A 14,654-nucleotide genomic window follows, 5' to 3' on the forward strand; every position below is an offset into this window, starting at 1 on the left:
TTTTAGAAGCCTCGCCGGGCCCCCCATATACTCGTAGGAGTTGTAGTGTTTTCAACACGGGCTCCGAGGGTGTGGGGAGGTTTGTGTTGCCGCCTAGATGGCCTCCACAGGGTATTCTCCTTTAAATGCCTTGCCACAACAGCTGGCGAGAATTTTTCTTTGTATTGGTTTGATTGGATGGGTGGGGAGGGGTGGGAGGGTTTACTATACTGGCGAGTTGGGGTTGCTTCAGTGGGAGGGGGGAGGGACGGGGGAAGCGAAGAAAGGGGGAGACTGGTTCTGGTTTCACTGTTATGTTCATGGTGGGTACACACAGCGTACGGCTGATAAATGGTGATTTAAAGTTGAAGGCTATATGTGCACTGTATGCCCAGCAACTTACAGAGACTTGTCATTATATCGGAATGTTGAGGTACGCCGCGACATGCCTCTGTCCTTTCTATTTGACTATTGCATGGCTAACGATGTAAGTCAGAACTGAACATTGTCACGTGGAATGTCAGGGGGTAGGGGATCCTCGTAAGAAGCGTCAAGTGCTGGCATATTTAGATAGACACAATACGCATATAGCTATGCTGCAAGAAACTCATTTCTCACCCCAACAGACTAACACGTTCGCCTCAAGATGGGCCATGCACGGGGTTTTTTCCTCATACTCCAATTATGCTAGAGGCACGGCTATATTGATTAAAAAACAGGTGCCTTTCCACCTGATAGGAACGTCCAGCGATGATCAGGGTAGATATTGCATGGTATGGGGGAGATTGGGTGTTGAATCGGTTACACTGGTGTTTTGTTATGGGCCTAATGTAAATGATCCGGAATTCTTTTTTAAGTTGTGGGAAGCAGTAAGAGCTGTTGGGTCGAACCACATTGTGTGGGGTGGGGATTTCAACGTCACATATGCACCTACCTGGGATAGGTCTCACCCTGCCCCGAGACATCACACTCAGGCAGGTATGCTACTCAAAGATATCATCACAGAACATCAACTACTAGACACATGGAGGCACTTATACCCCTTGATGCGGGAGGGTACGCACTTTACAGCACACGCGGCTACCTGGGCGAGACTAGATTACTGTTTTGTCACTCGGGGGCTTGGACCTGCCATCTGCGCGGTACAGCACTTGGCCCGGACGTATTCTGATCACGCCCCTGTTAGGCTAACGTTCTCTTATGCGGAATTCAGCCCTCCGCGCAGCGCTTGGCGATTGAATCCCCGTATGTTGATGGACGCATTCTTCCAGGAAGAACTGGGTGAGGAGATACTAGATTTCTTTGCACGTAACAAGGGATCAGTACAGAGCGCAGAAACCATTTGGGAGGCTTTTAAGGTAACACTGAGAGGATTCTGTATCTCCAAGGGTTTTGGGGTACTCCGGGACATAATTAATACGCTCCATAAGTTAGAGCGCGAGCTGCGGACACTGGAAAATGCACTGCACCATGCAGGAGATAGACACACGAGAAAAAATCAGGACTAAACTCACAAAATACACTGAGGAAGCGCAAAGGGAATCCAACTTTCGGGGGAAGCACTGGCAGGCTCATTGCTACGGGGAGGAAGAACTTCCTGGGAAAACCCTAGCGGACGTGGTCCGCAAACCACGATACTCCAACTATGTAGTGGAATTAGAAAGGGCGAATGGGACACGCTGTTGCGATACGGCCAGTATGTTAGCCGAATTTACAAGGCATTATGAAACTCTATATACCACTTCGGGTGCCCCGAATATGGACTTGGATGGTTTTTTGGGGGACATGGCTCTTGGCTGGCTAAGCGATGTGCATCGTAAATTCCTGTGTGCACCGTTCGAATTAGATGAGGTCCGTGAGGCCATTATTGGGATGCAATCTAGGAAAGCCACGGGAATGGATGACATCCCCATGGAATTTTACAAAACTTATATTGATGTCATGGCCCCGATCCTTCGCGAAGTCTATGAAGAGTCACTAGAGGTTGGATCTCTTCCCCCATCTATGAGAGAAGCCCTAATTATATCCTTGTTGAAACCGGATAAACCGGCACACCAGTGCGGATCGTATCGACCGCTTTCCTTGATTAATTGTGATGCCAAAATCTTGTCAAAACTTATTGCCAAGCGACTGAGTCTTTTACTAGAACATCTTATCCTTCCGGATCAGTCTGGGTTTGTCCCGGGGAGAGCCACCTCTCATAATTTGAGAACCCTCTTTACGTTAATGAATAATGTTGCCCCTGAATTACCCTTTGCAGCGATATTTCTAGACTCCACCAAGGCCTTTGATCCTATCGAATGGCACTACATATTTGCGGTAATGAGCCGAATGGGTTCTCCACCACTCTTTTTTATCATGGATTCGTCTCCTGTATCATATGCCGGGAGCCAAAGTGCTCATCAACAGCCAAGTGTCCCCAAAGTTCTCGATTACTAGAGGTACGCGCCAGGGGTGTTCTCTGCCCCCCCTGCTCTTTGCCCTGGCCACGGAACCCCTTGCAGCGCGTTTGCGACAACATCACAATGCTATGGCACTGCAATGCAACATGAGATAAATATTGATCTTGATGTATGCTGATGACATCACTTTATATGTGAAAGACCCGCAGCATAATCTAAGCACGCTCCTACGGGAATTAATTGTTTTTGGGCACCTGTCTGGCGTTAAGATCCACTGGGGAAATCGTGCCTCTACCCTTTAACTGACACAGTGGTACGCTTTCCGTTAGACTACCCTTTGGAGTGGTGTGAGGATGAGCTCTGCTATTTAGGGATTCGAATTAGTAGAAATAAGGAAGAACTCATGAGGCTCAACTATGGAGTGGCCATCACTCGCATAACCGACAAGGTAAATCGCTGGGTGAAGCTCCTGCTGTCTATGGCAGGCAGGGCATCATTGATTAAGATGGTGGTCTTACCCCAGCTGCTGTATCTCTTCTTGAATATTCCTTATTTTCCGGGACGACATTTTTTCAAGATGCTTAGGTCTGAGATGATTCGATTGGTATGGGGAGTAAGCAAGTTAGACTACAATGGGCTGTATTGACGAGGCCTTACTCGACCGGTGGATTCGATATACCAGATTTTGAACACTATTACGTCAGCGCTCAGGCACACTATTTATACTTTTGGATTCACCAACCTAAATATATGCCGCAGCTGGCAGCAGAGCATTGGCTAGCACACCCAATATCGATAGAAGGCGCCATATATACACCACTGCCTACCCAGGAACGCACTCAGACCACTGTTAATGCCACGATCACGGCATGGCAGGAGATTGCACGTCGTTTCGAGACCCGCATACCTTACTCACCACTTTTGCCACTGGTATATCATCCAGATATGCCCCTTTTACAGGAAGCACTCTTTCATAAACTACGAGACCGCCTATCCCTTAAAACTTTGGAGGATCTGTATGAGACTGGAAAATTCCGGGAGTCGGACACCATGTTTCGAGGAGCGCAAGGCACTCCAATGGATATGTTCTTATACATCCGCCTACGGCAAGGTGTAAAATCCCTGCATGTAGAATTTCCGGATGAGCCCCCGATTCTTCCGCCTCTACAGACGCTCCTCCTGCAGCCCTCGCCAAGGCGACTAGTATCTTTGCTTTATCGCACAATGCGCGCTCAGCACACTGCCGGGGTTACACCATCTAACTCCAAATGGGAGGCGGAGTTAGGGCAAACCATAACGGAGGAGCAATGGGAATACTGCTGCTCGCAAACTGAACTAATCTCGGCCAGCAGCAGACTGAGGATAATACACTACAAATATCTTCACAGAATATACCACACTCCGGTTAGCATGCACAAGCGTAAGCTCCGAGATACTGATAGATGTGATAGGTGTCAGGCACCACAGGCCGATTTTTTACACTTGGCCTGGAATTGTCCGGCAATACATGATTATTGGGGCCAGGTTTTTACAGCGTTGAATCTCATGACCAATGCATACCTAGAAGCCACACCATTGGTGGCATTATTGAGCTATGTTAAACATGTCCCACTGGCATACCGCCGAAATACGGCACTGGCACTGTTAATGGCTAAAAGACGAATAGCTTGCAGATGGAGTAGAGGGAGAGCCCCTAAGTTTAAAGAGTGGCTTAATGATATGATATTCTGCCAGGAACAATCTGCACTGTACGCTGAACTCTTACCTATTACATCTAGACCCAGAGATATATGGTCGCCATTACTATCCTACCCGCAGGAAGAGGCTCAGGGAAAGGACCATTAGTGCTTCAAATAAGTATACTAATAACTGTGAACTATTATTTCTCGCCACCCACAGGCTAGGGTTACCGGGGACATGGATTACATAGCACTGGTCCATTAACAGGGTGTACGGTGCAGCTTAGCTGGGGGACCTGGAATGCCTTTTTGCATGCACTTTCTTAACATTGGCCTTGCATGAGGGGATCTCTCGTCTCCTGCATATTGGGTTTGGGAAGCACTGTGGACTATAAATCGAGAGAGGAATACATTTGGTGTATGATGTTCCACCAACCTTACTGCCTGTAGTTGCTGCCATGATCTTCTGTCCGTTACAGACGATGGCTATGTATGTTTATTATTACAACGCGGCCGGCCCGAAGTGGTTGTAGGCGGCTTGCTGTGTTAATACCTTGTTTGCTGTGATCATTACCTGATTATTATGACAGATGAAGACTAGTGCTGCCGGCCACAAATTGGTCGTAGGCACGACGCTGTGTAACCATATAACCTACCAATGAAGGTTTTTGAAAATTAAAAAAAAAAAAGCATTTTGGTATGTATGAATTCCAATTTGCGATTCGGATTCGGTAACATGTTACCGAATCGCAATTTGGAATTGCCAATACATACCAATTCAGTTTTAGGAAGGGGCGTGTTGATGGCGTCCCTTCTTAATACTGAATCGCAGCGGTATGTAAGAATGTTTTGTGGCCGAAACGCAGTGACAAAACATTTGCATTTTACCACCTACTTTAAGCAGGTGGTAACCCACTGCAAATGGGAAGGTGTCCCCAAGGGACCTTTCGCCTATGTGAATGCTAGCAAAACCAAGTTTCCAGAGCAGGCATTGGTCCCACGGACCACTGCCTGCTCTTAAAAAAATTAAAAGAATATTTTTCATTTTTCTTTTTTGAAAACGGGCTGCATAGAAAAAAAATATTGCTTTATTTAAAAGTAATCATGGACATGGTGGTCTGCTGACCCTAGCAGGCCACCATACTCTTGATTTTAGCGATTCCTAATGGGTCGCAAATTGCGACTTACCTCATGCATGAGGTAAGTGGATTTGCAACCCATTAGGAATTGCTAAATGAAACTCCGGTATTTTCAAACATTAGGAATAGCTTTATCTAATTACGATTTGCAGAGAATCGTAATTAGGTGATCGCTGTTTCCAATAATGATACATATGGCCCCAAATAAGGTACTCTGCACTGCAATTTTGACTAGGTTTGCGTTGTTGTGATTTACTTAAACATTCCCGGTTTACAAAAATAAATGGAAATGTGATTTTTTTTTTTAAATCAGTGTGCAACATATAATTGTTTACCACATTTGTGTACACGCATAGAAGTGACCCCTCCACTTTGAGGGTTTTAGATTTTTTTTTTGCAGATGAAAGGTTGTAAATTGGGAGTAGTTGGGTGTATTTATTATTTTAGAGCCCCATTTAAACCCCCATCTCACTTGTAGTTTGTGTTCATTGATACATGATGGTGCTCGCTCAGTGAATAATAATTATTGAGTAAAGAGGCTTAAGGACGTATATATTGGTGCAATAAGAGGGGTACTAAAAGACTGCTAAATCTTTGCCTTTACTGTAAAAATACCATCTGTACATAGTATAATTTACATAGTCTTACTGAAGGAAGGCAGGTTTCTTTCTTCTTGTTCAAAGCGCTGGCAGGTAAAAGATCTTAGTACGAAATCTGTAAATGTATTTAAAAATGCAGAAAAGCAGTTCTTCTTATCACAAAATCACATGGTTAGAAACAAATATTGTTAAACCTGGTACTCATCAATGCTGTGATTTTTTTTTACATTCTGCAGCATGCTGTGATTTTTCTACAGCAGAAACATTAATAGGCTCCCGTCAACTGGAAAGTGAAACAATATAAAGTTCAAATTTGTTAACGCTCATCATTACTAAATATGCAGCACTATACAAATGTAATTAAACAAGAATATAGAAACATAATATTTCTCTAGTGAAGAAGATCTTGACACTGTCCTTACTTTAATTTTTGACTTGTCACCAGGAAAAGCTGTTCCAAGAAGATGCAGCAGATAAACGGAGTATGTTTGCTCGGGAAATTCTGAGAAGTGAGAGGATCTATGTGCAGACACTGACAATTGTGAGGGATGTATATGTTGTCCCACTCAAAGCAGCATTAGCTTCGAACCGTGCCATCCTCAGTATTGCAAATGTCCAAATTATCTTCTCGGATGTCTTGGAGATCCTGCAGTTTAACAGGTACGAATTTAGCTGGCGGTGCTCTCTCTGAAGATGATTCACATCTCCAGTGTAATCAGAGTGAAAAGCTTTGCGCCACTTTACTTTCACTTTTGGAGGAATGATCACTTACTGCAACTAGCTGAGTACTGAAAGTCGTCACCTAGTAATCTCTGTTGAATGGCCTTTGTGGAGATTATACAGAATTTATAATGATGACAACATTTGAATTGTGTGTCATGTATTGTAGTCAACTGTAGATTTAGTGCATACTGCAGATATACGTTTCTCATAGTGGAAAGAAGCAAAGAAAATCTTATATTTATGTTTTAGAATACAAGACTGTAGTCCTAGACAAGTGGGAATATGACCCTCCTGTTTGCTCTGAGCTCTCCTCCAAGGTAACACCTGTTGTACATTGATGGTTAATAGTGTAAAACTATTGATTTACTGCCCTTTACTATTGCTGTAACACAGCACATAACTTCTAAATGGTGTCCAATTGAAAGCCACCTTAACTCTGATTGGCAGCTGTGTGATGTAGACTTTAATTGTTATTGTGTTGAACTAGGAAATAACCAATGCATGTTTCAGATTAAATGTAATACTTATATTTAAAACAAGAATATCTTAACTCTTGAGATCAGTTCTGTTACATCTCAGTTTCTTGAAAAACATAAAAGAAAGTCCCATTTGAGACTCACAGAGATGTGAAAAGGAAAGTACACCCTATTAAGATTCTTTTCTTTTACATATTAATATATACCTGACCGTCATCTAGTCCTCACCAGGTCTTAAATCTAGCCTATGTGCAGGGCCACTGGAATTATGTGAATCTGCGGCCGCTGCCTTTTTGTCTAATTATGGATTTGCCACATTTACCAGGTAACCTATCATCTCCTGCATAATCAGCCTATTTTAACTAAAAGAAATGTTATTTCTAGCTCACACGTATCAAGAGTTGCTAAAAACATGGCAACAAAGGTTAACTGGTCATCTTTCCGTTGCTTCTTTTGGAATTAGTGGTCTCATCATGATGGCGGGCGGACATCAGTCCGCCCGGCATCATAACGGTGATGGGATCGCCAGCCAGACGTGCAGTGGTCCCACCAGCCCAATTAGTATGCGCCCGCCACACTGGTGGGCGCATCTTGGCCTTTTCACATTGCGGACTGTGCTGCTTGCTGCAGCACCGTCCGCATTGTGAAAATGCCACGAAGTGCATTTCCATGCACAACATGGCAGGCACCACACAGTGCCTGCTACCTTGCGCATGGAAGTGCAGTGCCCGCTACCTTGTGCATGGAACAGCAGTGTCCACCCCCACTGAGGGGGCCCGCAACGGACCCCCAAAGCCAGTCTCTGCCTGTCTTTTTGCAGCGAGATTTCCGCCACAAAAAGACAGACGGAAGGGCTCATCATAATCACCACAGCGGTGCCTGCACGGCACCGCCGCAATGATGCCCTGGTTTTGGGTCCTGCAAGGCGGGTGGAAAAGGACCGCCTTGCAGGACCATATCGGACGGATTTTCTGTCCACAGCAGAACCTATGTGAGTCCTACTGCCATCCAAATTTTGCGGTGGGTGAATCACACTATGATGCCGGATGGATCGTCATCGCCGGCCTGGTGGTGGCGATCCTCCCGCCATCATAATGAGCCCCTTGGTTGTCAAACGGTGACTACTGAGGTGAAATATTTGTGTATGAATTACAAAATAATGAACTAATACTATCAAAGATGTGTTGCATTAAGCCTCATAATTAGTTTTTTTTTGCCACATATTTTGGTCAACGCTTCAGCATAATGTGCTTACCTGCCTCATAGTTCCTGTGGCCCTAACTATCTGACAAATAACACACACAAATATCACTTAGTCTTCATTTGTTAAAAAAACTGCCAGCATTCAGTGAGCTCATGTGAAAAGTAAGTGCCCCCTTATTTAGGCAGGTAGAATTAGGTGCTGCTCAACAAGTGCACATGATTATCTGATGATAAGAAAGTGGTACACCTGTACATACAAACAGAAACATTGTCAGTTTGGTGTGGTTAATTCAGGTTTGTGGTAACACATTATTCCTACATCAGAAGAGATTGGAATTAGTCCAAGAGAAAGAATCATTGCTGCTTATCAGTCTGGGATAAATGATTAGCCATTTTCAAACTCATGAAGTTGGAGAAAGTTCATTGGTGTCAATCTACCAGGAGTGGTCATCTCAGAAAAGTTGTTCTAACATCAGATATTATTATGCTACTAGAGATTTCAAAAATCCCACATTTGCCTTCTGGGATCTAAAGGCCTCTGCATATGGTAAACTAATGATATTGTCTTTACTTTGCATCATTTAAGGGAAATGTTTTTAATGTACACATAGATATTGATATGGACACAAGTATTTTATATATCTGTATATATTTGATAAGTAAACTATTTGTGTTAGGTTTTTTAAAAATATTTTTCCATTTACAGTGTATTCTATTTATTATTTAAGGCTTTAAGTTTAAATAATGTAATCTAAAACACCCTTTGTATTTTTAATTTATAAATATAATTTTATTGAGTTAAACTGTTACATTGTGATATTTAGTTATAGGTACATTTAGATACACACATATGTTTTTGTTTTAATATAAAACTATTCTAATGCCTAACAGCACTCAAAGTACATAAATATACCTATGTAACTAAAGACACAAACACAGAAATAGAAAATATAAATGTCTTAAACACACTTCTCTTATACATATATAAATATAAACATAGAGCTATATTCAGAACTTCCCTTAGTAATTCTCATAATCCGAAGTATACTGGATAAATGTAACCATTATAAGTTTTGTATTCTGACTCAATTTTTTTAACAGTATTTCAGAGAAGGCCAATGATAACTTAACACAAAGTACAGAGAGTCCCAGAAAGTTCTAAGATTCAATTTGTTGATTTATTCTTTATTTGGTACTCCCAGCAAGGAATCTGCCATTTGCCAACACGTGTTATGTCTACTCATAAACTTTTTCAAGGCGATTAGCGTAAGTTGTCGCAATGTTTCTGGAGTACAGTTTCACGCAACGGTGTCATGTAAGATCTCGATACCATGAAAGTATCCAAAGAAATTTGTTGCTATACGGAGACTTGTCCAGGAATATATGTAATGTGTAAGTAGCACCTCTGGTAGTAGGTGTAATTGAACCGCAATAGCACCCCAGCTGAATTGCAAGTAAAAATTTATTGACTCACACAAGATAAATTTACTTTGACACTTAGGGCACCATCACAGTGGCGGGACCGTAACGGAAAATGGGACCGACCTCCAGAGAAGCGGCAGTCCCACGAAGCCAATTAGGATGCGCCCGCCACGCTGGCGGGCATATTTTGGCCTTTAACATTGCGGACGTTGCTGCTGGGTGCAGCTCCGTCCGCAATGTTAAAAGTGCATGGTTTGCATTGCCATGCACAACATGACATGCACCGCAAAGTGCCTGCCTCCTTGTGTATAGCAATGTCATGGGTACCATAGGTACCCCCCAAGTGCAGCCCCCCAAACTCCTGGGGGCCCATAACGGGCCCCCAAAGCAATTTCAGCCGGCCTTTCCATGGCGGCATCAGAGTTAATGCTTTGGTATCTTGTCTAAATTGAGGCATCTGCAATTAGAAATATTTTCTTGCTTCCGTTAACAATGGATACTCTATCTAACCGCAGATTCCTCACTGCCACTCCACATCCCCTTTCTGTGGAGTGGCATCTTTTTAATATCTAAAAAAGCCCCAAGTGAGTACTCAGCACTCTGTTGCCAACAATTGTTCACAATCCACATCTGAGGGAGATGATGTCAGGGTGGGACTTATATGCAACTCTGCTCTGTCACTTTTGTGGCAATATGAAGTCAGTATGGAGCCGCATTCCACAACCTGTTGGTGTTTGGGAGCACTTCTACAAAATTCTGCTGATCCAGTCTGGCTCCTGGGGAATATTCTAAAGTGAGTAGTATGTGGTTAAATATGGTATCTATCAGAAAGAGTGTTACCAAAGGTAGATAACTTGTTCTACTCTGACAGGGGCCTGGGGCTCTTTTGGATATCACTTTCACATTGGCCACAGCCACATTTTAGCACCTGTTTTGAGACAAGCCTTTGTGGTCTCTGGCACTTATATATGTTTCTTGACTTTATCAAGTCTCGATCCCCCATATATGACCTCGATATTAATCCAAGGCAGAATCGCCCAGCTAGGATAATCAAAAGTGGTTGTGGGATTGACATGGACAGCTGGATTGGGATTAGTACCTCCAAGTGAGACAGGGTTGCTAGGGCTAGTCATCAGGGCTCAAGAGCAGCACTGTGGTTGACTGGAACTGCACACGGTTGAAGGGAGCGGCTAAGACATATGCAGTAGCTCCACTTGCACTAGAGGCTTAGGGATTGGGTTGACACTTTTCGCCTACAACTTGACACTTAGAGCATCCACAAACTAAACCAAGCTGAGGATCAAAGACAGCATTGCAATAAACGGTGCACAGACAGCATATCGAGTTTCAAATATCGATATACAAAAATATCAAGTTTGAAATATCTTCTTACAGGAATATCTAGAGCAAGAATATTGTGGTCCCGAATATTGACATTAAGTTAGGAAATATTGTTTTTGAAAATGTCGAAGTTAGTAATATCGTTTGTTAAAATATCGTTGCAAGGACATAACAACCCACAACCCGCTAGGCTGAAGCCTTCAGAGCCTGCCCACTCGCAAAATAGGGAGAATTAAAGCCAGAACACATGACACCCGGATATGGAAAACAGATCAGCTCAGGATAATCCACCCACATCTCGTACAAGAAAGAAAGGGAAAGAAGAAAAGGCCATAGAAACAAAATAAAGACAAAACAAAAAACCCCATCCCCCCACCCTGTACCCCTGCAGATGGCTACAGCCTAACCCCACTAGCAGTGTGCCTGTCGCCCCAGCTAACTAAGCCCTCAAGATAGGAAGAAACGGAGGAGGGCATCATCTATCATATCCCCGCTCCCCGCCCGAACCAAGAATCCCCTGGTGAAAATCAAAAACGTAGTAAGCTGCAAATTCGTAGCGCAACAGGGGAAACTTCAAACACCGCCCTGCCTTCCATAAACAATACAATCGCAAACCCAGTGTCCAGCAAGACTCGATGTGAAACTCAGTCTCTCAATCTCAACCTTGACCCCTACGATCGGACACACGAACCCCCTCCGGACGAACAGCCGCTTCCGCAGCATATCCAAAACATAAAAAGACCGGAACAGCGTCAAAACCAGGATGTAGCACAGGGTGGAAAGTGCCAAGAACTCCACCAGGGCCCGAGACTCTGCTAATCCTAATGGATGCACAGCGTCGTTGCGGGCTCCATCTTAGCGGCATAGACACATAGGGGAGTAACGCAGGTCCAGGCTTACAACAGTTCCCAGCGTTAGATTCCGGAAGGGAAGCATCAGGTAGTCCATTCATAATCGGCAGTAGTCGTAGGTCACACAATCCAGTCACCACATCGTGTCCTCTCCGATCACTCACAACACCGTTCAGAGGCGCCGACACCTCCCACAGTACAGGGTCTGGATCCCCCGTCGAAGTGGCCGTCGTGGGTATCTCGAGTAGTTCCGCTTCCCGCAGTGGAGCAGGGTCCGGTCCGGTCCGCTCAATTCCAGTCAAGCAAGTAATCATTGTGCGTAGGTGGGCATCAATACACTCATGAAATGGCCCTATGGCCGACAACACAGTTAGTAGTGACGGGTCACTCCCGGTTCGCTCCGCAACACTGCATTCGGTCTCAGTCATAGTGTCGGCTCCGGAGAGCCCGGTCCCCCGGAGAGGAAACAAGTGGATGCGGAGCAAAAGACTGCAGAGGGGGACACTCCGTTGGCGACAATGACAATCCGGACGCAGCTACCGCAGGCGGAGAACCCCACCCGGCGAGCACCGGCCGCTCCCAAAACCGGGCCACCGGGCCAGGAACTCCCGTCCGCCGCTGCAATTATGTGTCGTCACCCCTCTCTCAATGTACACCTAGCACACCAATCGCCGCCCGCAGCGGGTCAAGAAAAACTTGCGACCTCAGTTGACCGGACCCTGTCACACAACCACGGCCGATGTTGTTCAACTTCAGCCCGGCTGGGCCAGTACTCGAGACCCCGGCTTTCAAGCTGGTGCAGGCCGCAAATTGCCACACAACGTATCTTTTTCCACTGGAATGGTAGAAATCTCAGGATTGCACCATTTCGATCCAGACCAGTTCAGACACAAGAAGGCAGGGCGCAAATTCAGGATATACAACAGGATCTACAGGCAGGAGACGGAGGTCGGTGGAGTCGGGAGCTCACGCGGCCATCTTGGTTGCTATTGTAGCTCCTCCGAGAATTAATTTATGATAAATGTAGTTATTTGTTTGTAAAAAAAAAAAAAATTATAAAATATGTGTTGGTAATTGTTCATTTTTTTAACATTATAACCTGTTTCTAATTTTTGTTATTTTTCATATTTTTATATCACTTTTATTTTTGTGTTTTTAGCAATTTTTGTATTGTAGTTGATCTTTTGTTTGTTTTTATTTTTTTATTTTCTTTATTCAGAATATTAATTTTAACCTCCGCTATCCAACACTTTCCCTACTGTTGCACTCACTGGAGTGGCAATCGTCATTTTTACCCCTTCGCTATCCAACACTTTCCCTACTGTTGAACTCACTGGAGTGGGAATAGTAGTTTTTACCCCTCTGCTATCCAACACTTTCCGTACTGTTGCACTCGCTGGAGTGGAAATAGTCATTTTTACCGATGCGCTATCCAACACTTTCCCTACTGTTCCACTCACTGGAATGGGAATAGTAATTTTTACTGATGCGCTATTCAACACTTTCCCTACTGTTACATTCACTGGGGTGGGAATAGTAATTTTTTCACCTCCACTATCCAACATTTTCCCTACTGTTGCACTCACTGGAGTGCGAATAGTAATTTTTACCCCTACGCTATCCAACATTTTTTTTGCTGTTAGTCAGTGGAGTGCAAAATGTAAGTCAATTTTTTTAAATATATTAATATTTTAATTTAAAATATAATGTTTTTTAATTCGATTTTGTGTTATAGTTATCTGTATATGTATATATATATGTATTTGTTAATTTTTACATATTTATAACATTTTAAATTAAATTAATTAGTTTGTTTTAAAGTAAATATACATTTATATATTACATTTTATATATCTACATTTACGTTTTTTAAATTAAATTAATTTATTATATTTGTTTACATCTAAATATTTTTTTAGTACATTTTTAATATTTCATTTATTAACCATTTTTTATATATAAAAAATCGATATTTTGTACATTGATATTTTTTTACATCTATATTTTTTGCTCGATTTTTTTATTTTACATTTTAAAGATAGGATGTCAATGTTGTGGATGTCGATATTTTTGTGTCGATATTGGTGTATGGGGATATTTTTGTAGTTAATATTACGTCAGTGATCCACAATAAATCAGCATTCAGATCCAAGTGTTGTACTCTTTGGAATCGGATACACATGACCTGTTTGTCCTGGAGACCACTTACCCTGGTTTTTGGGGCACAAGCTGGAGGACTCCAGGAGACATTTCATCACAAGGAGACTGTTGACTGGTATACAGAGACACTTGAGAGCCCAGGGACTACATCAGCTGTTGAATGTCAACTCATGCTCCCCTAGATTCTAAACTATCCTGGAAGGTTTTGGGGATCACTGACAACAGGGAACACTATGGTCCCGATTCGGATGCGGTTAGGAAAGCATTCCCACCTTGGACCCGATTATGATGTGGTTAGGGAGGCCTCCTAACGGCATTTACTCCTTCCGAATCAGTTCGGGAACGTGTCTTCCTGACCGAGGGCCAGATTACGATGCGTTTAGGAACAGAGGCTCCCATAGAAGTCAATGGGAGTCCAACCAAATCACATCTGGAAGCATCCAGATGCCTCATACTCAGGGGTTGATTCTGATTCGGGTCAGAAGGGCTCCGAACCATGTTCAGAGCCCTTCCGACCGAATCGGTGATTGCCGGCCGGATTCCATTCAGATGGAGCCATTCCGATGGGGTCGGTCGGAATGGAATCCGACTCGGATTTCCGGATGGCCTACGACGGGCTCAGAGACCCCGTCTGCCATCTGGAAATCCTTCAGTACTCACCCGGTCGCCTCTTTAAGACC

General features: G+C 43.6%; 1 protein-coding gene across 1 annotated transcript in view; it reads left to right on the forward strand.

Moving 5' to 3' along the window:
• The window catches only part of ECT2L (epithelial cell transforming 2 like), a 449,543-nt gene that overhangs the window by 272,937 nt on the left and 161,952 nt on the right, over positions 1-14,654 (forward strand). Inside the window, exon 15 of the mRNA XM_078649356.1 lies at positions 6,244-6,458. Within this exon, the coding sequence (XP_078505482.1) occupies positions 6,244-6,458 (215 nt within the window). The remainder of the gene's footprint in view (positions 1-6,243; positions 6,459-14,654) is intronic.

Source organism: Lissotriton helveticus, chromosome 6, assembly GCF_964261635.1.
Source record: "Lissotriton helveticus chromosome 6, aLisHel1.1, whole genome shotgun sequence".
Classification (NCBI taxonomy): domain Eukaryota; kingdom Metazoa; phylum Chordata; class Amphibia; order Caudata; family Salamandridae; genus Lissotriton; species Lissotriton helveticus.